Below are 25,466 nucleotides of genomic sequence, written 5' to 3'. Positions count from 1 at the left end.
TAGCTTAAAAACAGTTTCTTCTCCCCAGTTCACTCTTCACACTTGATAAATATAATCTGCGGCAAACCATTTGGTTCCGCGAATCCACACCTCTCCTAATCAAACCTCGACCAAAGAACATGGCACTACTCGCCGTAACTAAATTAGAAACTGATGAGGACTACTAGAGAAAATGGAACTCCAAATCGAAGAGACGAACTCGAACGAACAATCATCTAGACCATCCTGAGGAGCGCGGCGAGGGCGGCGACGGCGGCGTAGAGGACGACCCCGGCGTGGGCCCTGGCGAGCGCGGCGGACTTGTCTTGGCCCGAGGGCGGCGGGGACGGCGGCGGCAGCTTCTGAGACTTGATTGCGAGCTTCATCCCGCCGGGGCAGTAGCCGAAGCTGCAGATGAAGTAGTAGGTCTTGGTCTGGTTGAGCTCGAATGCGAAGCTGCGGCCCTTGCTGTAGTTGTAGATGGCGTTGGAGGCGTCGCAGCGGTTGTACCCGGACTCGTTCACCTCCACCACGTCCGCCTGCCCCGACGTGTAGTAGAACACTGCAGAACATGGAAAAATCTCACATTTTCTTGCGGGCCAGATCTGCTGAGCAGGAGAAGGCGGCGGCGAGGGGGAGAGAGGCAGGGGACGTACCGAGCCAGTCGCCCTTGTAGAACGGGCCGTGGGTCTGCTCCCAGACGGTGTAGTTGGTGTTGGGCATCCAGTTGACGGAGATCTTGTTGGCCGTCGTCGTCGCCGGCAGCGCCGCGCACGCGGCCAGCGCCACCAGCACCGCGGCCGACGCTGCCACCCGCCGGTCCATCGTCCCTCTCTCGCTCACCCTCCTCGCCTCTTCCTCCTCCGGCCGGGTCAGGTGCGTGCTGCGCTGGTGTGTTCTTGCTAGCTTTGAGAGCTGAAATGGAACGAGCTGAGCGGGGAAGAGGAGGAAGGTGGTGGCGCTGGCCGTGGTCTTAAAGCAGGGGGGGCACATGGGGGCGGCAGTGGGGACGGGCCAGGCAGGAGTCTGGAACTCTGGAGACGGTGTGGGGAGTGTCATCGTCGCCGTCCGTTCACGGGATCGTAGGGTGGCGGGTGGCGGTCGGGTGGAGCGTGCGCGGTCTTGGGATACGGTCGCCGGGGCGGGGCGGTGCGTGCGCGCGTGGATGGGGGACCGTGTGTGCGGGATCTAGCGTGGTGCGCCCGCCTGTCCTGTGTGGGGGACGTCCATGCATACGGTGAAAACGAATAACAGACGAGTTACCTCAGCTATATAATGTGTTTTTGAGATAAAAATGCATTTTAGACTAGCTTTCTTCACTAACTTCTTATTGCAATGACCCACTCCCGCAACCTCTATACAGCAGTCTTGACCCAGAATGTGTCTTCAGCTCACACTATTGACAATTACGATTAATATATAATGTGCCTTCTACAACTATCCCCCCCCCCCCCCCCCACCTTCCAATCTACGGGCAGTTTGTTCACTGCAAAAATTGTAGCCACCTCGGACAAAAAGTAGAATATGAACCCCGGTTCAAACATAAAATTAACATGATCTAAACCAATGGTAAGAAGGAGATGTAGGAGAGTCACGGGCATAGATGCGATGCTAAGTATCAAGAACGGAGCCAAAACATCATTTGAGATACGACCAATTCCAAGTTAAAAACAGCATACCATTACCACCAATAGCGTCTTAGCTGAACGCAATAATCCAGGACCAACACCAAACACCGAATCCAAAACATGCTATACATACTGTTATCATCCAAATATCACATAAATTTCTTTCGCTCAATAAATAAATTAAATTCCAAAGTCAAGTACTAAAAGGCGCTGCAGTTTCATAAACTAAAACTGAATTCTATGCAATGACATTCACACCTTATGAGTTAGTTGTGCTCCTTGTCAGCCTGGGAACATCCATGGCAGGGCACCGACGAGGTAACTCTCTGGCAGTGGTCTGAGACACCCCTGATGGAAGTGGAAGAGCCTCATGGCTCTAGGTCCAGCGCTGACACCCACTCTATCTCATTGTCACTCGATATACGTGCAATTTACCAAATATCATATGAGCATAGTACACTAATATTCAATCCCTAATGAAATTGTTTTGTGTGAACAAATGGTACGGAAATGAGCATTTATGCTCTGTCCTAAATATATGCTCTGTCCTAAATGGTACGGAATTGTTTTGTGTGAACAAATGGTACGGAAATGAGCATTTATGCTCTGTCCTAAATATACCGGGTAAGAAAACCACATAAAAATTGGCTCATATACCAAAAACCACTATAATTTGCACATTCCAAAAACAACATATCAAAGGTAGGAACATCTAAACTATTTGCACATGCCAAAAACAACATATCCAACGTAGAAACATCTAAACTTTGGAGAAAAGGGCATGGATAATGAAGAACAAAGGACATCAGTACTTCAGTACGAAAGCATAGCAAAGACTTTGAACAACCAAGCTAACACATAGTTGATATATATAAGCATTAGACTGTAAAATAATTTAACAGCCCCACACACCAAAATTTCTTATAAGAATATTAATGTAGTGCTCCCTGCAAATATAGTTGGGCTTCCTTCCGGGCGTACCGGAGGCCGGAGAACAAGTCTTGGAGGTCCTCGGATATCGTTGCGTGTCTGGTGTGGGCGAAACTGTTGGTGGCGCAGCGAGCTCTTGTGCATCGCTTCCCACTCTCGCTCTACCGTGATAGATAAGCTTGACACATTGCAGTGGATGGGGGAGTCATGAGGGTTGATTGATTTCGCCCTACTCATCTGCTCCTCCCCTTTTCTGTCGAGTAATCTAAGCATTCTTTGAGAATAAGCCGAGGAAAATCTCGGGAGGAGGGAAGGGGATGACATGAGCAACGGGGAAAGAGGAGCAGGCACCCAACCACAGCTGCTGGTGGATGTGAAGGTCGCATCGTCAGCTCTCTCTCGAGCTCCGGTGGAGGAGAAGGCCTAGCCGACGTGGGGGAAGCGCTCGCGGTCGTCGTGCCACTTCTTGTCGTCAGACTCCGACTGCACGACCAACGCTAGGCCCGTCTCCGCCATCGCTCTCGGGATCCCTCAGCCGCCTGCGCAAGCTGCTCCCATCGGTTTTGTTCGGTGTCATGTACCGTCGTGCCGCCATGCCCGAGGTGGATGAGGAGGAGGATGTTGTTGAGAGAGAGGGAAGGGAGATGAGGAGGATTGGGCTTCACCGGCTGCTGCTGCTTGGCATTGAAGTCATCAAAGACCTTCTCCCCGTCATCATCGAGTCCGGCTGTTGTATCCCCTCCCGCCACTGGCCGCTCACCATGTCGCCGGCCACCACCTACTTTGTCACTGACTACCACCACAAATCTCCGACCGGTGGTGTGGCTACAGGGTTTGTGATTTGGTGAGAGAAAGGGGAACTAATTTTCTATATAGGTCTTGACGAGAGGAGAGAGAGCGGTCAAAGCTGCAAGGTCACGGCTACGGTTACACCAAAACGCTACACAGCCCCCAAACTACACACAAGATAATCCTCCTGAAAACAAAACATCCAAAGAATGTACGTAATTATGAGCAGGCCCCAAAATTCTGAGAAAAATCGAGTCAGTTACCCTTTAGTATAGTACTCCATCCGTCCTAAAATATAAGGCGTCTAATGATTAGTCAAAAATCAACTTTTTTTAAGTTTGACCAGTTTATACACAAAATTAGAAACATTTTACAGTACTGAATCAACATGAATAGATTCACCATAAAATATATTTTCTTAATGTGTCCATTCGATATTATAGATGTAAATATATTTTTCTAAATATTTGATTAAAGTTAGTAAAGTTTGACTTTTGGCCAGTCCTTAGATGCTTTACATTTTAAGATTATATGAGCAGGCCCCAAAATTCTGAGAAAAATCGAGTCAGTTACCCTTTAGTTGTTGGAGATATACCCAAGAGGCAATAATAAAATGGTTATTATAATATATCTTTGTGTTTATGATAATGTTTACATACCATGCTATAATTGTATTAACCGAAACATTGGTACATGTGTGTTATGTGAACAACAAAGAGTCCCTAGTATGCCTCTTAACTAGCTTGTTGATTAATGGATGATTAGTTTCATAATCATGAACATTGGATGTTATTAATAACAAGGTTATATCATTATGTGAATGATATAATGGACACACCCAATTAAGCGTAGCATAAGATCACGTCATTAAGTTATTTGCTATAAGCTTTCGTTACATAGTTACCTAGTCCTTATGACCATGAGATCATGTAAATCACTTATACCGGAAAGATACTTTGATTACATCAAACGCCACTGCGTAAATGGGTGGTTATAAAGATAGGATTAAGTATCCGGAAAGTATGAATTGAGGCATATGGATCAACAGTGGGATTTGTCCATCCCGATGACGGATAGATATACTCTGGGCCCTCTCGGTGGAATGTCGTCTAATGTCTTGCAAGCATATGAATAAGTTCATAAGAGACCACATACCACGGTACGAGTAAAGAGTACTTGTCAGGAGACGAGGTTGAACAAGGTATAGAGTGATACCGATGATCACACCTCGGACAAGTAAAATATCGCGTGACAAAGGGAATTGGTATCGTATGTGAATGGTTCATTCGATCACTAAAGTCATCGTTGAATATGTGGGAGCCATTATGGATCTCCAGATCCCGCTATTGGTTATTGGTCGGAGTGAGTACTCAACCATGTCCGCATAGTTCGCGAACCGTAGGGTGACACACTTAAAGTTGGATGTTGAAATGGTAGAACTTGAATATGGAATGGAGTTCGAATATTTGTTTCGGAGTCCCGGATGAGATCACGGACATCACGAGGAGTCCCGGAATGGTCCGGAGAATAAGATTCATATATAGAAAGTCATTTTATGTGATTTAAAATGATCTGGAAGGTTCTATGGAAGGTTCTAAAAGGTTCTAGAAAAGTCCGGAAGAAACCACTAAGGAAGGCGGAGTCCCGGTGGGACTCCACCTCCCATGGCCGGCCAACCCTAAGGGGAAGGAGTCCCAAGTGGACTCCCCAAGGGGGGCCGGCCACCCCCTCCCAAGGAAGGTGGGATTCCCACCTCTAGTGGGAGTCCTAGCTTGGGTAGGTTTCATGTGTTATGGAAGGTTTTGGTTTGGGGTCTTATTCGAAGACTTGTAGACCAACTCTTGGGTGTTCCACCTATATAATGAGGGCCAAGGGGAGGGGGCCGGCCACCCCAACAAGACCAAGGTGGCCGCACCACCTAGATGGCCGGCGCCCCCCTCTCCCAAACCTTAGCGGCCTCTCTCCTCCACCACATCCCGCACGCTTAAGCGAAGCTCCGCCGGATTTCTTCACCACCACCGACACCACGCCGTCGTGCTGTCGGATTCAAGAGGAGCTACTACTTCCGCTGCCCGCTGGAACGGGAGGTGGACGTCGTCTTCATCAACAACCGAACGTGTGACCGAGTACGGAGGTGCTGCCCGTTCGTGGCGCCGTGATCAAGATCTTCTACGCGCTTTTGCAAGTGGCAAGTGAACGTCTACCGCAGCAACAAGAGCCTCATCTTGTAGGCTTTGGAATCTCTTCAAGGGTGAGACTCGATAATCCCCTCGTTGCTACCGTCTTCTAGATTGCATCTTGGCTTGGATTTCGTGTTCGCGGTAGGAATTTTTTTGTTTTCTATGCAACGTTATCCTACAGTGGTATCAGAGCCGTGTCTATGCATAGATGGTTGCACGAGTAGAACACAATTGTTTTGTGGGCGTTGATGCTTATGTTGTGTTTAGTTTGAGTACTTTGCATCTTTGTGGCATAGTGGGATGAAGCGGCTCGGGCTAACTTTACATGACCGCATTCATGAGATTTGGTCCACGCTCGACATGCAACTTGTATTGCATAAGTGGCTTTGCGGGTGTTTGTCTCTCCTACTATAGTGAAGATTCAATTTACTTTTCTATTGACAACACTAGTATCACCGTTGTGGTTCATGTTCGTAGGTAGATTGGATCTTACTCGAAAACCCTAAACCACGTAAAATATGCAAACCAATTAGAGACGTCTAACTTGTTTTTGCAGGGTTTGGTGATGTGATATGGCCATGATGTGATAATGAATATGTATGAGATGATCATTATTGTATTGTGGCAACCGGCAGGAGCCTTATGGTTGTCTTTAAATTTCATGTTGAGTAGTATTTCAAAGTAGTTGTAATAGTTGCTACATGAGGTAAACAACCATGAAGACGGTGCCATGGACCTTGACGCTACACCGACGATGATGGAGATCATGCCCGTTGATGATGGAGATCATGTCCGTGCTTTGGAGATGAAGATCGAAGGCGCAAAGACTAAAGGGCCATATCATATCACATATGAATTGCATGTGATGTTAATCCTTTATGCATCTTATTTTGCTTAGATCGCGATGGTAGCATTATAAGATGATCCCTCACATTAATATCAAGATAATAAAGTGTTCTCCCCTCGTATGCACCGTTGCCAAGGTTCGTCGTTTCGAAGCATCTCGTGATGATCGGATGTGATAGACTCAACGTTCATATACAACGGGTTTAAGCCATGTTGCACACGCGGAATACTTGGGTTTGCTTGACGAGCCTAGCATGTACAGACATGGCCTCGGGACAACGGAAACCGAAAGGTTGAACACGAGTCATATGGATGATATGATCAACATGTTGATGTTCAGCATTGAAGCTACATCATCTCACGTGATGATCGGTTTTGGTGTAGTGGATGTGGATCGTGTACCACTTAACAACTATGAGGGATGTTGTATTAAGTGGGAGTTCATTAGTAATTAGATTAAAACATGAACTAATTATCATAAACATAGTCTGGGTAGTATTTTGAATTAATTTTGTAGTATTGGCATCCGTTTTCTACCATGCGCTAAGTCTTGTAATTGAGATAGAAATACTGTTAAAATCTGACAAGAAACTTTACAGATTGGTACCGTATTGTTAAAGAATCAAGAATTGATTAAGTCCTATTGCAAACTTTTAGTAAACCTCACATTGTTAAGAACTATGGTTTTAATTAGTACCTAAAGTTATCTTGTCTCCATGAAACTTAAAGTTCAAATCTGTTTGAAAAGTAAGGAGCTGAAAATTTAGTTTTCAGAAATAATCAAGGTATGAGATATATGTGATATCTAAGACCTTATTGCAAGATGATAGAATATAATTTTGTGAGACTACATAAACTCATAAGTTTTATGGGAATGTACGAAGGTTGAAGACGCAAGGCGTCCCAATCCTCCAACTATTGGGAACTAACGATATTCGCATATCCATAAAGTGATCGTCCTTAGTATGCACCATTACTAAGACTCGTCGTTTCGAAGCATCACGTGATGATCGGGTATTATAGATTCTACGTGTGCATACAACGGGTGCAAGCCAGATTTGCACATGCGAATACTGAGGTTAAACTTTACGAGCCTAGCATGTACAGACATGGTCTCGAAAAGTCGTCATGATATGATGGATAAAATTATGAGTGAAATTGTTCATCATATTACAAAGTTACTAATAGTGAAATCTGAAACACTTGTCATATGATGATCAACTTCAAAGTAAGAACCTCAAGGTTATTGGTATTTGACCAACAAACCTAGAAGTTATTGAAGGAGAAATGTTTTCTGAATAATGAGGAAAGCTAAAAGAGAAATTACAAAAGATATTTTGGCAGAAAGAAAAGAAAAAACTAGAAAGTCTAGCTCAGGTGTATATCAATGATATACATGTTATGGATGTATTCCTCGTTTGGTCACACAATGAAATTTTTGGGTATTTGTACCATATTGGTTGGTATGAAGTGTCATACAAAACAACGCAATACAAGAATACAATGGCCTAAGTAACTGACAAGGAATATGATAGGAATGCACGTCTGGAACAAAAATAAAGTGTTATTATGTTCATCGTTGGCATTCTATCTAGCCCTTAGAATTTATAATAAAGAACTTAATAATTGTTATTTTGCTCTTGTCAAATAAAAACAATGAGTTGTTCAAATTATGACATTACTCCATGAACGATGGATAAGTTATTATAAATTTTAATGGTGAAACACACATACATAACACTGACGCTAAAATGCCGTAAGGCAAATGATTTGAATTCCACTTATTTGTGGAACCGCCATTTAGGTCATGTTGGAAAGGAACGCATGAAGAAACTCCATGCAAATGGATTATTGGAGTCATTTGATTTATGAATCATTTGGCGCTTGCAAATCTCTTCTAAAAGGAATGACTGAAATACCGTTCATAGGCCAAGATTTGAACGGGCAACTAACTTAGTGGAAACATACATGATGATGTATATGGTTCACTGGGCATAGTTGTGTGCGGGAGATTCTTCTACTTCATGAAAACTTCAAACAATGAATTGAGTATATATATGTGGATATATTCGATAAGGAAGAAGTTTGAAACATTTGAATGGATTCAAATAAATTTCAGCATGAAGTGGAAATCATCGTAATAGAAAAATCAAATATCTATGATTGGATTATAGTGGAAATATTTGAATTACGAGTTTTAGCGAACATCTAAGAGAGTTATGAAATTGTTCTACAACTCACATTTCTTGAAGTATCATAGTGATGATGAAGTATCCAAGAGATGTATCCAAACCTTGTTGGGTCAATGATGAGATAAAATATTAATGCCATTATAATTTTTGTGGATTATGCTTTAGAGACTACCGCTTTTACACTAAATAGAGCATCATCATGATCCTTTGAAATGACACCATACAAGTTATGGCATGGGTATAAACCCTAATAGTCCTTTCTTTAAATTTTGGTCTAAGAGTTTTTCAACCAAAATCGGATGAATGTCTTTGTTGGTTATCCCAAAGAATTGATTGGGAATTCTTTCCACTATAAAGTAAAAGACAAAAGTGTTTGTCAATGTTACTTGCTTATTTCCAAGAAATTGTTTTCTAGCGAAGTTTTTGAGTGGGAGAACAATAGAACTTGATAAGGTTTATGAACCTAAGCATAATGATCAGAGTAGCGCAGCATCAGGAATTGGTTCCGGAAGCGGCCACGACGATCATGGCTCCCATGACTACAAAGTGTTTTAGCCATGGAGATCGAAGTACATATTGAACCTTGTAGGTATGGTTTACTTTGTGATCAAATAAATGATTTGTGGACAAAGGATTGATTTTGAACAATGATAAACCAACTACAAACAAGGAAGTTATGATGGGCCCTGACTCCGTTAAAATGGCTATGCGCCATGAAATCCAAGATAGATGAATACTTTTTGAAAGTAAATGGATCTATAAAATTGATGGACTTGGATGGAATATCCTTGAAGAGTTGTCTACGATAAGATTAGATCTTCCGTAGCAATGCTTATAGTCTATGTGGATTATTCTAGTAATCACTACATATTTCTTTTATAAGATATGCTAGTAGGATGGCAAAATACATTACTTATCAGAAGTGTGTATTAAAGGTGTATACAAGATACAACCAAAAGTTTTGCTAGTCCGTGGAATACTAGATAGGTATACAAACTTCAATTGGATGAAGTAAGTATCACGGAGTTGGAATCTTCACCAGATGAAATAGTCAAAGAGTTTTTGATTTCATCAGAGACGATAAAGAGGCTTGCATTTGCAAGAAATTAAGTGGGAGCGTTGAGACATATTTATAATACTTATGTAGATGACATATAGTTGGTTATAAATTATGTAATTATATACTTGATTAAAAGGTTTCATTGAGAAATTAACTTCAATGAAAGGATATGGACTGAAACAAATTTTGTGTCAAGATCTATGAAGATAGATTGAAACACATAATATGTTTAAGTCAAAGTACATAGAATGGATATTGAAATAGTTCAATATAGAAATATTAAGAAAATGTTCTTGTCATGTGAAGTTTTAACAAAGACTTAAGTGTATCTGACACTCGATGAGTAAAAACACATGAGTGATTTTAGATCACGAAGAATATGTACAAAATCAGATGTCCTGTGCTCTAAAAGAGTTATGAGCATATACCACAATGATTCATATGATGATCATTGAAAAACAGTAAAGAATATTCTTGAGTACTTAAGAAGAACCAAGGATATATATATAGTTTTGTATGGAGAAATGACAAACAAATCACTGTAAGGTGTTGCACCGATATTTGTTTTGTCACATATGAAAATAAAATTTCAATCTCAAATTAGACTAAGTGTTGTTTAAAAAGTAGCACAATGAGATAGAATTTGTCTATGTTAGATTTAGATGAGTTCTAAATATTGTGACAGATTCTACAAAAGAAGGCAGAGTATGTCATTGTTTTGACAATGACAAAGGATGTTAAGTCAAAAGGTTCTTTGAGAACTTGGTGTAGTTCCGACAGAGTCAGAACTTTGAAGCTATATTGTGTATGACAATATTAGTGACATATTTGAGACCGCGGAATTAAGGTTCCACCAGAAGACCAAACATATTTAATGCCGACTCATTTGGAAATGAGTGATGCGTTGAGACGCAAATGAATTACAAAATACATACGTTTCTGAGCATGTCAGATCCGTTGACTAAAACCTCTCTCGTGAGCAAAACATGATAAAGCACCAGAAGGCCAAGGTGTTATATCTTTACAAATATAAACTAGATTATTGACTCTAGTGCAAGTGGGAGATTGTTGGAGATATGCCCAAGAGGCAACAATAAAATGGTTATTATAATATATCTTTGTGTTTATGATAATGTTTACATACCATGCTATAATTGTATTAACCGAAACATTGGTACATATGTGTTATGTGAACAACAAAGAGTCCCTAGTATGCCTCTTAACTAGCTTGTTGATTAATGGATGATTAGTTTCATAATCATGAACATTGGATGTTATTAATAACAAGGTTATATCATTATGTGAATGATATAATGGACACACCCAATTAAGCATAGCATAAGATCACGTCATTAAGTTATTTGCTATAAGCTTTCGTTACATAGTTACCTAGTCCTTATGACCATGAGATCATGTAAATCACTTATACCGGAAAGATACTTTGATTACATCAAACGCCACTGCGTAAATGGGTGGTTATAAAGATGGGATTAAGTATCCGGAAAGTATGAGTTGAGGCATATGGATCAACAGTGGGATTTGTCCATCCCGATGACGGATAGATATACTCTGGGCCCTCTCAGTGGAATGTCGTCTAATGTCTTGCAAGCATATGAATAAGTTCATAAGAGACCACATACCACGGTACGAGTAAAGAGTACTTGTCAGGAGACGAGGTTGAACAAGGTATAGAGTGATACCGATGATCACACCTCGGACAAGTAAAATATCGCGTGACAAAGGGAATTGGTATCGTATGTGAATGGTTCATTCGATCACTAAAGTCATCGTTGAATATGTGGGAGCCATTATGGATCTCCAGATCCCGCTATTGGTTATTGGTCGGAGTGAGTACTCAACCATGTCCGCATAGTTCGCGAACCGTAGGGTGACACACTTAAAGTTGGATGTTGAAATGGTAGAACTTGAATATGGAATGGAGTTCGAATATTTGTTTCGGAGTCCCGGATGAGATCCCGGACATCACGAGGAGTCCCGGAATGGTCCGGAGAATAAGATTCATATATAGAAAGTCATTTTATGTGATTTAAAATGATCCGGAAGGTTCTATGGAAGGTTCTAGAAGGTTCTAGAAAAGTCCGGAAGAAACCACTAAGGAAGGCGGAGTCCCGGTGGGACTCCACCTCCCATGGCCGGCCAACCCTAAGGGGAAGGAGTCCCAAGTGGACTCCCCAAGGGGGGCCGGCCACCCCCTCCCAAGGAAGGTGGGATTCCCACCTCTAGTGGGAGTCCTAGCTTGGGTAGGTTTCATGTGTTATGGAAGGTTTTGGTTTGAGGTCTTATTCGAAGACTTGTAGAACAACTCTTGGGTGTTCCACCTATATAATGAGGGCCAAGGGGAGGGGGCCGGCCACCCCAACAAGACCAAGGTGGCCACACCACCTAGATGGCCGGCGCCCCCCTCTCCCAAACCCTAGCGGCCTCTCTCCTCCACCACATCCCGCACGCTTAAGCGAAGCTCCGCCGGATTTCTTCACCACCACCGACACCATGCCGTCGTGCTGTCGGATTCAAGAGGAGCTACTACTTCCGCTGCCCGCTCGAACGGGAGGTGGACGTCGTCTTCATCAACAACCGAACGTGTGACCGAGTACGGAGGTGCTGCCCGTTCGTGGCGCCGTGATCAAGATCTTCTACGCGCTTTTGCAAGCGGCAAGTGAACGTCTACCGCAGCAACAAGAGCCTCATCTTGTAGGCTTTGGAATCTCTTCAAGGGTGAGACTCGATAATCCCCTCGTTGCTACCGTCTTCTAGATTGCATCTTGGCTTGGATTTCGTGTTCGCGGTAGGAATTTTTTTGTTTTCTATGCAACGTTATCCTACATTAGTATAGTACTTATTTGGCTAGGTTCGGTTTAGAAGAGTGAAAACCTCTAATCGGTTAAAAGAGATCGGCTAGAGATACCCCTGCTCCGAGTAGGATTCACAGGGTGCACGATGCCAGCCTTCTTGAATATATCTAAACGCGAAAAAAGCCCCCTTCCTCCTGTGTCGCTCCCGCTCGGGGCGACACCGGAGGACCCCAAACCCTAGCCGCCTAGGACCTCCTTCCCCCTCCCTCCCCCCTTGCCGCCGCCAGAGGCGACCGCCGGAAAGCCGGCGTAGTGCCAAGGACGGCGGCGAGGCTGCCGCGGCTCTGCCTCTCTGGCGGAGGGCTTTGGCGTCCGGGGCGGTGGCCTCGTCTGGTGTGGGCGGCGTGGTTCCTGGCGGCAGGAGACGCTCGCCGGTGTTGTTGGCTGCCCTCTCTGGTCGCGCGGGTGGCGAGGGGATGGTGGACGGTGGTTGCTGCTGCGTGGAGGCCACCCCGTTAACCTCCACCGATCTGAAGATGGCGACTCCACACCATGCAGATCCCACCCCTCTGGCTTTGTTTTCTTCAGATCTGGAGCCATCTCGGGGTGATGGGGTTGGGGCTCTGTCCGGGAGAAATCCCTGGCCGGCGGTGGTGGCCTGACGTTGGCGACGTCTCTGACGCCGTTCTCCCTCTTGGGGGCGATGTCGAGGTACACCCTTTTCCCCTCCTTCCTTGTGCCCGGGTGAAAACCCCAAATCCACGGATTGGGCGGCGGCGGCGCTCCGGCGTCGTTTTCCCCCTTGGAGGCGCCATCTTTGGCTCTGCGGAAGGGGGTTTGTGATGTGTGTGGTATGGTCGCCTGTGGCGGCGTATCTCGGAGGAGTTGATGTGGCGTGCTCGGTCGGATTAAGGTCTGGCCTTCACGGCGGCGCGACTGCCATCTTCTTGCCGTGTCTTCGGTGGTGACATGGTCCTAAAGCTTGCGTCTTTCGGTTGATTGGTGCTGAGGTCGACGACGCCGGTCGAGGGAAGCTCGCGTGCAGAGGTGTTCATGCTTGTTCGATTCCCTGACATTTAGGTCTTGGTTGTGCATCCGCGCTCTCGGGTGAGCTGCTCTACCTCCCGACGGTACGGCGCCCTTCGAGCCAGGGCGAGAAGGCAGGGGCCTTCTTCGGAGGTGGAAACGGATGTCTCCTGGGCAATGTTGATTTGGAAGTTGGCGAAGGCGGGTTCCTCCGGTGGCGTGCTTGTCTTCACGTTGTTGTCTACTTCATCTGATCTTTCCGATGGTCGATGGCCTTGAAGCCCAAGTTGTTTTCTTGTTTATCCTCTGTTTGCTTGTGTTTTGGAGCCTGTAAGCTGATCTTTCAGCACCATGTACTTGCCATTATGGCGTTATTAATTTAACGCAGGGCTACGGCCTTCTGTTTAAAAGTAGGATTCACAGGCGTGGTAGCCTAACAAAGACACCAAGCAACGGAGCAAAAGTAGGCACAACAAAGGAGAAACGGTGACTCCGACTATTGGACTGCATGAACAAATATCAAGCGCCTGAATCTCATCAATCAAACAGCCGGAATTATTTCAGGCCACATGGAAGACAGAACTTTTTTTAAACAGGGCCAAAACTTTCTTTCCGGTGCTCCATTGGAGAGACTGGTCACTGGACAGACATATAACCCGGGAGGTGTGCTTCGGTGCGCACCCTCTCCAAACTCGCGACTTATCGCCGAAGGGTACGGTGGTCCCGATTTTGTTTTTTTTGTGCTGCCCGCCGAAACCCATATCCAAGCCCAGTGCAAGACTCGTATGGGTATACAGGGCCTGGGCGTATCTATACGGACGACCCCACGTGGGTGGGTGATGGCGTGTATTTCACACGTTCGTTGGGCAACCCCAAGAGGAAGGTATGATGCGCACAGCAGCAAGTTTTCCCTCAGAAAGAAACCAAGGTTTATCGAACCAGGAGGAGCCAAGAAGCACGTTGAAGGTTGATGGCGGCGGGATGTAGTGCGGCGCAACACCAGGGATTCCGGCGCCAACGTGGAACCTGCACAACACAACCAAAGTACTTTGCCCCAACGAAACAGTGAGGTTGTCAATCTCACCGGCTTGCTGTAACAAAGAGTTAACCGTATTGTGTGGAAGATGATTGTTTGCGTAAAACAAGAGAACAAGTATTGCGAGATTGTATTTCAGTAAAGAGAATTGGACCGGGGTCCACAGTTCACTAGAGGTGTCTCTCCCATAAGACGAACAGCATGTTGGGTGAACAAATTACAGTTGGGCAATTGACAAATAAAGAGGGCATGACTATGCACATACATATTATGATGAGTATTGTGAGATTTAATTGGGCATTACGACAAAGTACATAGACCGTCATCCAACTGCATCTATGCCTAAAAAGTCCACCTTCAGGTTATCATCCGAACTCCCTCCAGTATTAAGTTGCAAACAACAGACAATTGCATTAAGTATGGTGCGTAATGTAACTAGTGACTACATCCTTGAACATAGCACTAATGTTTTATCCCTAGTGGCAACAGCACAACACAACCTTAGAACTTTCATCACATCGTCCCTGTGTCAATGCAGGCATGAACCCACTATCGAGCATAAGTACTCCCTCTTGGAGTTACAAGCATCTACTTGGCCAGAGCATCTACTAGTAACGGAGAGCATGCAAGATCATAAACAACACATAAGCATAACTTTGATAATCAACATAACAAGTATTCTCTATTCATCGGATCCCAACAAACGCAACATATAGAATTACAGATAGATGATCTTGATCATGTTAGGCAGCTCACAAGATCCGACAATGATAGCACAATGGGGAGAAGACAACCATCTAGCTACTGCTATGGACCCATAGTCCAGGGGTAGACTACTCACACATCACACCGGAGGCGACCATGGCGGCGTAGAGTCCTCCGGGAGATGATTCCCCTCTCCGGCAGGGTGCCGGAGGCGATCTCCTGGATCCCCCGAGATGGGATCAGCGGCGGCGGCGTCTCTGGAAGGTTTTCCGTATCGTGGTTCTCGGTACTGGGGGTTTCGTCACGGAGACTTTTTATAGGCGGAAGGGCAGGTCAAGAGGCTGCACGGGGGCCCCACACCACAGGGCCGCGCGGCCAAGGGGGCCGCGCCGCCCTATGGTGTGGCCCCTCCGTGGCCCCTCTTCGTCTCTCCTTCGGACTTCCGGAAGCTTCGTGAGAAAATAGGCCCCTGGGCTTTGATTTCGTCCAATTCCGAGAATATTTCCTTACTAGGATTTCTGAAACCAAAAACAGCAGAAAACAGCAACTGGCACTTCGGCATCTTGTTAATAGGTTAGTTCCAGAAAATGCACAAATATGACTGTTATCACCAGATTTTGGACAAATCCAGAGGTGGGCCGTAAGAGAGGTGGGCTTGGAAGACTACACGTGGAAGATCTCTGAAGCGGCCTTGCACGGAGAATTTGGGCTAGTTTGCCCGTGTATCTTTAATTATAGTAGGTTATGTTTTAGATCAAGGTTAGAGTTTGTATCGTGCACGGTGGGATATTCCCACGTTAGAAAGTCCCCTGGACTATAAATATGTATCTAGGGTTTATGGAATAAACAACAACTCACGTTCAACCCAAAACAAACCAATCTCGGCGCATCGCCAACTCCTTCATCTCGAGGGTTTCAATCAGGTAAGCGACATGCTGCCTAGATCGCATCTTGCGATCTAGGCAGCACAAGCTCCACGTTGTTCATGCGTTGCTCGTACTGAAGCGTCTTTGATGGCGAGCAACGTAGTTATCATAGATGTGTTAGGGTTAGCATAGCTCTTCGTATAACATGCTTACGTAGTGCAGCCCTTGCATGTCTAGCCGCCCTCACGCCTGTCTCAGGCGTGGGGGCGGCACCCTGCTTGTTCATCATCTAGTAGATCTGATCCGTTACGATTGCTCCTTGCTCTGCAAGGATTAGTTTAATATCTGCAATAGTTAGGCCTTACAAAGGGGTGGAGGATCCAGCGGCACGTAGGGTGGCGTTCGCAAGTCCTAAACAGGATGTTCCGAGGATCAACGTCATGTTGGTTTTTAGGCCTTGTTTAGGATCGGCTTATGAGCACCGTGCGTGGCCGCGAGGCCCAACCTGGAGTAGGATGATCCGATTATGCGGTGAAAACCCTAAATCGTCGTAGATCTCATTAGCTATATCTTGATCAAGCAGGATCACCAAGTATTCGTGCACCCCGTACGGATCATGGGTGAATTGGCTCTTTGAGCCGATTCACAGGATAACCTGAGAGCCGATCGAGGCTCGTATTTAATGTTTACGTGTATGCCATGCAGGAACTAAGCGAGGCATCCCCATCACCTTCCTGACCAGGTATAGGTCAGGTGGCACGCCCTTGCACTTCGCATCGCCGCGTGTGACCAGAAGAGCATTGCGGGCCGTCGCTCGGAGGGGTCTCAGCCAGCCGCAGCTCTAGGCTCTTCCCGGCTCTACCGTGTTGCCAGGCCGCTGCCCGCCGGTGGGGTTTGGCAGGCAACACATTCTGGCACGCCCGGTGGGACAATCGTCTACATCAACCACATCGCCATCTACATCTGAGATGGCGGCGGACGGCACGCCAGTCACCTACGAGGAGCTGCCTGACGAGCTCAAGAAGAGATACGACGAGATCAAGGTCACCCTCGAAGCCGACCTCATCGGCTCTTTCCAGAGAACCCGTTCCCATGGCATCAGATGGAAGGGATTCTCACCGCAAGGGGCACTCGATGGGATAGATCTCTCTGCCCCGTCGGAGGAACGCACCAGGGGCCTACGGCAGGAGATCAACTACTTGGTGGCTCACTCGCTACACCGCCACTCTGAAAACCTGGTCAACGTGTTGGAGCGTCTCGCTCTGCGCGTGATCCAGGAGATCATGAGCCACCGGTACTCGCCGTCAGACCAGCTCTCGGGACGCATCAAGGAGAGTTTCCGCTCCGATCCCCGTCCACCGCTGCCATATGCGTTGGCAGCACCACCTGAAGTGCCGGCTACACCGGCATTCGTCGTCTACAAGATTGGTGGTGATCCTAGTGACTACCAGTTCTTGACCAAGGCGCCTAAGGAGATCCCTCAAGGATACGCGTGCACGTATGTGCCAGATTGTGGCAACTGGGCACTCTCAAACCAGGCCACAACATCAGGGACTCCGGCGAAAACAGGAGAAACGTCAGCAACAGAGCTTGAGAAGCAGACGTGGCTAACTAAGTACGCCACCCCGACGAAACTCCAGAGCCCAGCTCCTGCAGTTGGCTCAGAGCTGGAAAAGCAAGCATGGCTGGCTAAGTACGCCACCCCGGCGAACCTTCAGAGTGCAACTTCTGCAGCCAGCACAGCGGATCAGATCAGTACCATACTGAGAGACCAGTTCGGCATGGTGCCGAAAAGAAGGGCAATCGGCTATTCCAAGCCGTACCCTGACGAGTACGAGATGATCCCGCTACCACCTAAATATCGGCTCCCTGACTTCTCCAAATTCAGTGGATCAGATGGCTCCAGCTCCATCGAGCACGTCGGCCGATATTTGGCGCAACTAGGACCGGCTTCAGTGTCGGATCAACTACGCGTGAGGCTCTTTTCACAGTCCCTCACAGGATCGGCTTTTGGATGGTACACCTCTCGCCAAAGAACTCCATCCAGTCTTGGAAGCAATTGGAAGAACAATTCCATACGCAATATCATTCAGAAGCTTCCGAGTCTAGCATTGCCGATCTAGCACAACTACGTCGAAGCGGAGAAACGGTGACAGAGTACATCCGCCGCTTCAGGAATCTTAGGAACCGATGTTATTCGGTTCGTATAATCGAAAAGGAAGCGATCGAGTTGGCGTAGCTGGCCTTGCAACACAGCTCAAGGACATGGCCTCCAAGCAGATTATCCCTCGATGGCGCACATGGTTCGAAATTATCGGCATATGAACAGCGCCACCTGCACTGTACTCAAGACAAGTTCAAGCGTGCGGTAGTCATGGTCGATACAGAGGAAGATGAGGTGCCTGCGGAGACCAAGAAGTAGCGATGGCTGAGTGGACTCGGGGAGGAGCCCCCGTGTCCTGCAAATGGATAAAGCCACCAGGGCCGCCCAGGGGATTTGATTTTGACGTGACCAAGACTGAACAAATCTTCGACCTCCTGCTCAAGGAGAAACAGTTGACGATTCCTGAAGGTCTCAAGTTCCCCACGGCGCAAGAGCTAAACGGAAAGCCGTACTGCAAGTTCCACAACTCGCTTTCCCATGCCACCAACGACTGCAGGGTGTGGCGTCAGCACATCCAAGCGGCGATAGAGAAGGGGCGTCTAATTTTCAACCAGTACGCCATGAAGGTTGACACCCAACCCTTCCCCGCCGTTAACATGGTGGAAGTCACCTACCCTGAGGGTTGCCAGCCAGGTCCCACGTTCAGCATCAACATGGTAGGACCTGGGAACCACTCTGGCAAAGATGGAGATGAGGGCAGCTGCTCTCATAGCAAGGACACAGAGGAGGCCGCTCCACGCGATCGGCTCCATCATGATGGTAAGCGCTACGTCACAGAGGGAGAAGTGAAGAACATAAGATATCAACGACCTCTCTCTGATCACCTCCTCAACAAATATGTGAGTCAGTATGACCAACGCCGACGGTCCAACTATGATGATGAAGGAGATCGTCTGGCTAGAGAAGCCAGAAGACATCGTCGGCAGGATCGCGATGAGGAGGAACACGAGCGCCGTGCCACGGACAAGTCAAGGGAGCAAGATGACAACGCCAGACACTGGGACTGCCCTTTCTTCGTATTAATCGCTGGGATTCAGGAATGAGCCGATTGCCCACAATCGGCAATTGCCCAGAATGCAACCAGAAGAAGAAGGAGGCAGCCAACGTGTCTGTGTTCGAGCGCTTAGGGCCTCTCCCGCCACAGAGCAAACGTGCTGAGTCACCTCGTTGGGCAGATCTTGAGGATTCCGAAGACGAGGGACTAGAAGGAGAAGAAGACAGGTACCACCGTCCAAGGTGGTGCCCTGACGGACTCAGCCGTTCACAAAACGCAGGGTTCAGCGGTTGCGCGGCCTGGAGGAAGCCGAAAGGTTATACCTGCATACACTAAGGAAGGCACGACCTGATCTGGCTGCAAAGGTTCAGCGAGCCCTGGATGAAGAAGGTGGTCCACGAAGAATGGAGTGGCGTCCCAAGCAAAAGAAAGCCGATGATGAAACGTCGGCTGGCACAAACATGGTGCTCGTCTTGCCGACAGAGCTTAGTGCTCCACGATTATATGATGCACTCAAGGTGGACGAAAGCAGGCGCATCAAGTCAGAGGTTGGATTGGTTTTATCCAGCCTAACCGAGTAGCAAGATTAAATCAATGAGCAAACCGTGCGAGGCTGATCCTTGTGATCGGCCCCAAAAAATTTATGGAGGGACATTACAAAACCTTCATCGAACAAGCAATGTGGAGGCCGATTCCAGCAATCGGCCAAAATTATCCTCTGCACATATTCTGTTTGTGTTCAGCAACGATCCACTGGGCGGCGGCCACGTCGGCAGATGAAAGTCAGCATGAATCTTTGCGAAGCCGACGTGCAAGTGCAGTGCCCTGACTAACCATGAAAGCCGATATCTGCAGTCATTTGGCAGATTCGGCTCGGGGGGCATATAGTCAGATGAACATGTGCAGATAAACATGTGCAAACTTGCGTGCAGTGGAATATTGGGGGCCGATTCATTCTAAAAAATCGGCCAAATAAAAAAAAACAAAAGGGTTAGCCGATGCAGATACGTGGCCATCGACTCTAGTACAGACCAAGATCAAGACCAAGACCTACTGGCTATCGCAAGATGTGCTCAAGGCTCGTTTTCGCTAGGATGGTTTTCAGTTTGGTGTTTCATCTACAACATCGGCGTTCAGTGGAGGGGTGCTAATCAATGACATGTGCATCCTCGCCGGTATTCTCGCCTTGATTTAGGCTCGGGGGGCGGCTCACCCTGAAGGTTCTCTGCTTTGGGGAGCCGATTTTGTTGAAATCGGCTAACTCTGCGTAGGCGGCACATTCGGCTGATCCATTACCGTTCTCGCCTCGATTGAGACTCGGGGGGCAGCTGGCTGATGACTGCTCTGTTTTGGAAAGCCGATTGGGGTCGCATCGACTGGCCCTGCATTGTGATCTCCTCTGAATCGGGGTAGGAGGCCGTCAGTTTTTACAAGTTTGGACCGTCTTGTCACTGCAAGAGGAAGAAAGGGACTAGATTCTCAAAATAGCCGATGAATAGTCATCGGCTAAGGAATTGCGGAAAATTGTGGTCAGATACCAAATCGCAGCCTGAAATTGAGAAGTTCTTGGACTACGAGTTTATCGACATGAGGGTCCGGCTTCATGGGTGTCCAGAAGAAAAATCCGATATGTTGCTATCGGCCTTGACGAGACAGGCGGAAGGAATGAAATTGGGGCAATTGAAGGATGAATCAAAAGAACAATTTCATTAATTCGGAGGAGTGGCTTTACAAGAAAGAGCCGATTGGCTCTCAAAAGAGGGATCTAGTACCTAGCGCACTACTACTACTAGTCCTATTCTACTAGTCGTCGCTGTCCTCGTCGTCACCGCCGTCGATGTCGTCGGCGCTGCTCCCAGGGAACTCCTCGTCGCTGCTACCCCAGCCCGTGGCCGGAGCTTCTTCCTCCTCGTCATCATCATCGTCCTCGCTGTCCGCCCAGGAGCGGAAGCGCTTGGTTGGCGGGTACCCAGCGGAAGAGGAAGATTCATCTTCCTCCTCCTCTTCTTCTTCTTCGTCGTCATCTTCATCCTCGCTGTCCGCCCACTTGCGGGAGCGCTTCTTCGGCGGGAGCTTGGCGGAGGGGAGGGTCTTGGCCTTCGCTACTTCTCCTTCTTTCTTCTCATTATCGGAGGGGAAGGGGTTCACCTCGGAATGAGGCTTGTCCTCGTTCTTCTTCGGCGAGAATGGGGGGAAGAGGTTTGAGAAGGAGGAGGAAGAGGAAGACATGGCTGGGGGAGAAGAGGGTTTTTTGGGTGCCGATGGCTGGAACAGAGGAAGGGGACGAAGAAAGCTAGTTGATCGGCACAGTTAAATAATGAGAAGCCTGGTGGAAATTTAATGTCATTACAGTTTCCAAGGATATGACGCCGGAGCTATCGAATTTTGCAGAGAAGCTGAGAAGACAGGGCGTAATGATAACGGATACTGCAACAACTCTGCTCTGCCACGACATGACCCGACGAAGGAGAGCATAATGATTTTGGAAAAATTATTTCCAAAACCAGGGGGGCATGTGTTATCACCAGATTTTGGACAAATCCAGAGGTGGGCCGTAAGAGAGGTGGGCTTGGAAGACTACACGTGGAAGATCTCTGAAGCGGCCTTGCACGGAGAATTTGGGCTAGTTTGCCCGTGTATCTTTAATTATAGTAGGTTATGTTTTAGATCAAGGTTAGAGTTTGTATCGTGCACGGTGGGATATTCCCACGTTAGAAAGTCCCCTGGACTATAAATATGTATCTAGGGTTTATGGAATAAACAACAACTCACGTTCAACCCAAAACAAACCAATCTCGGCGCATCGCCAACTCCTTCATCTCGAGGGTTTCAATCAGGTAAGCGACATGCTGCCTAGATCGCATCTTGCGATCTAGGCAGCACAAGCTCCACGTTGTTCATGCGTTGCTCGTACTGAAGCGTCTTTGATGGCGAGCAACGTAGTTATCATAGATGTGTTAGGGTTAGCATAGCTCTTCGTATAACATGCTTACGTAGTGCAGCCCTTGCATGTCTAGCCGCCCTCACGCCTGTCTCAGGCGTGGGGGCGGCACCCTGCTTGTTCATCATCTAGTAGATCTGATCCGTTACGATTGCTCCTTGCTCTGCAAGGATTAGTTTAATATCTGCAATAGTTAGGCCTTACAAAGGGGTGGAGGATCCAGCGGCACGTAGGGTGGCGTTCGCAAGTCCTAAACAGGATGTTCCGAGGATCAACGTCATGTTGGTTTTTAGGCCTTGTTTAGGATCGGCTTATGAGCACCGTGCGTGGCCGCGAGGCCCAACCTGGAGTAGGATGATCCGATTATGCGGTGAAAACCCTAAATCGTCGTAGATCTCATTAGCTATATCTTGATCAAGCAGGATCACCAAGTATTCGTGCACCCCGTACGGATCATGGGTGAATCGGCTATTCACAGGATAACCTGAGAGCCGATCGAGGCTCGTATTTAATGTTTACGTGTATGCCATGCAGGAACTAAGCGAGGCATCCCCATCACCTTCCTGACCAGGTATAGGTCAGGTGGCACGCCCTTGCACTTCGCATCGCCGCGTGTGACCAGAAGAGCATTGCGGGCCGTCGCTCGGAGGGGTCTCAGCCAGCCGCAGCTCTAGGCTCTTCCCGGCTCTACCGTGTTGCCAGGCCGCTGCCCGCCGGTGGGTTTTGGCAGGCAACAATGACATAAAGTGTGCATAAAACATGTAGATAACATCAATAATGTGGCATGGAACATAAGAAATTATCGATACGTCGGAGACGTATCAGCATCCCCAAGCTTAGTTCTGCTCGTCCCGAGCAGGTAAAACGATAACACAGATAATTTCTGGAGTGACATGCCATCATAATCTTGATCATACTATTTGTAAAGCATATGTAGTGAATGCAGCGATCGAAACAATGTATATGACATGAGTAAAACCTGAGAGCCGATCGAGGCTCGTATTTAATGTTTACGTGTATGCCATGCAGGAACTAAGCGAGGCATCCCCATCACCTTCCTGACCAGGTATAGGTCAGGTGGCACGCCCTTGCACTTCGCATCGCCGCGTGTGACCAGAAGAGCATTGCGGGCCGTCGCTCGGAGGGGTCTCAGCCAGCCGCAGCTCTAGGCTCTTCCCGGCTCTACCGTGTTGCCAGGCCGCTGCCCGCCGGTGGGTTTTGGCAGGCAACAATGACATAAAGTGTGCATAAAACATGTAGATAACATCAATAATGTGGCATGGAACATAAGAAATTATCGATACGTCGGAGACGTATCAGCATCCCCAAGCTTAGTTCTGCTCGTCCCGAGCAGGTAAAACGATAACACAGATAATTTCTGGAGTGACATGCCATCATAATCTTGATCATACTATTTGTAAAGCATATGTAGTGAATGCAGCGATCGAAACAATGTATATGAAATGAGTAAACAAGTGAATCATATAGCAAAGACTTTTCATGAATAGCACTTCAAGACAAGCATCAATAAGTCTTGCATAAGAGTTAACTCATAAAGCAACAATTCAAAGTAAAGATATTGAAACAACACAAAAGAAGATTAAGTTTCAGCGGTTGCTTTCAACTTGTAACATGTATATCTCATGGATATTGTCAACATAGAGTAATATAATAAGTGCAATAAGCAAGTATGTAGGAATCAATGCACAGTTCACACAAGTGTTTGCTTCTTGAGGTGGAGAGAGATAGGTGAACTGACTCAACATTGAAAGTAAAAGAATGGTCCTCCATAGAGGAAAAGCATCGATTGCTATATTTGTGCTAGAGCTTTGATTTTGAAAACATGAAACAATTTTGTCAACGGTAGTAATAAAGCATATGCATCATGTAAATTATATCTTATAAGTTGCAAGCCTCATGCATAGCGTACTAATAGTGCCCGCACCTTGTCCTAATTAGCTTGGACTACCGGGTCATCACAATGCATTGTTTTTACCAAGTGTCACAAAGGGGTACCTCTATGCCGCCTGTACAAAGGTCTAAGGAGAAAGCTCGCATTGGATTTCTCGCTATTGATTATTCTTCAACTTAGACATCCATACCGGGACAACATAGACAACAGATAATGGACTCCTCTTTTATGCATAAGCATATAACAACAATGAATAATTTTCTCATTTGAGATTTGAGGATTGTTGTCCAAAACTGAAACTTCCACCATGGATCATGGCTTTAGTTAGCGGCCCAATGTTCTTCTCTAACATATGCATGCTTAACCATATGGTGTAGATCTCTCTTACTTCAGACAAGATGGACATGCATAGCAACTCACATGAAATTCAACAATGAATAGTTGATGGCGTCTCCAGTGAACATGGTTATCGCACAACAAGCAACTTAATAAGAGATAAAGTGCATAATTACATATTCAATACCACAATAGTTTTTAAGCTATTTGTCCCATGAGCTATATATTGCAAAGGTGAATGATGGAATTTTAAAGGTAGCACTCAAGCAATTTACTTTGGAATGGCGGAAAATACCATGTAGTATAGGTAGGTATGGTGGACACAAATGGCATAGTGGTTGGCTCAAGTATTTTGGATGCATGAGAAGTATTCCCTCTCGATACAAGGTTTAGGCTAGCAAGGCTTATTTGAAACAAACACAAGGATGAACCGGTGCAGCAAAACTCACATAAAAGACATATCGAAAACATTATAAGACTCTACACCGTCTTCCTTGTTGTTCAAACTCAATACTATAAATTATCTAGACCTTAGAGAAACCAAATATGCAAACCAAATTTTAGCATGCTCTATGTATTTCTTCATTAATGGGTGCAAAGCATATGATGCAAGAGCTTAAACATGAGCACAACAATTGCCAAGTATCACATTACCCAAGACATTTATAGCAATTACTACATGTATCATTTTCCAATTCCAACCATATAACAATTTAACGAAGGAGAAACTTCGCCATGAATACTATGAGTAGAAACCAAGGACATACTTGTCCATATGCTACAGCGGAGCGTGTCTCTCTCCCATAAAGTGAATGCTAGGATCCATTTTATTCAAACAAAATAAAAACAAAAACAAACCGACGCTCCAAACAAAAGCACATAAGATGTGATGGAATAAAAATATAGTTTCAGGGGAGGAACCTGATAATGTTGTCGATGAAGAAGGGGATGCCTTGGGCATCCCCAAGCTTAGACGCTTGAGTCTTCTTGATATATGCAGGGGTGAACCACCGGGTGCATCCCCAAGCTTAGAGCTTTCACTCTCCTTGATCATGTTGCATCATACTCC

The 25,466-nt window shown here is 46.5% G+C and overlaps 1 protein-coding gene across 1 annotated transcript; it reads right to left on the bottom strand.

Moving 5' to 3' along the window:
* LOC127292763 (uncharacterized) lies at nucleotides 1-1,053 on the bottom strand. Its single transcript, XM_051322221.1, has 2 exons — nucleotides 636-1,053; nucleotides 1-541 (listed from the first exon to the last, which is right to left on the bottom strand). Exons 1-2 carry the CDS (start codon nucleotides 1,036-1,038, stop codon nucleotides 216-218), a joined length of 729 nt encoding a protein of 242 aa, XP_051178181.1. The 5' UTR covers nucleotides 1,039-1,053; the 3' UTR covers nucleotides 1-215.
* Nucleotides 1,054-25,466: the final 24,413 nt, after the last annotated feature.

Source organism: Lolium perenne, chromosome 4, assembly GCF_019359855.2.
Source record: "Lolium perenne isolate Kyuss_39 chromosome 4, Kyuss_2.0, whole genome shotgun sequence".
NCBI lineage: Eukaryota > Viridiplantae > Streptophyta > Magnoliopsida > Poales > Poaceae > Lolium > Lolium perenne.
Note: the sequence above shows the minus strand (reverse complement) of the source record. Positions and strands in the feature narration are given on the sequence as shown.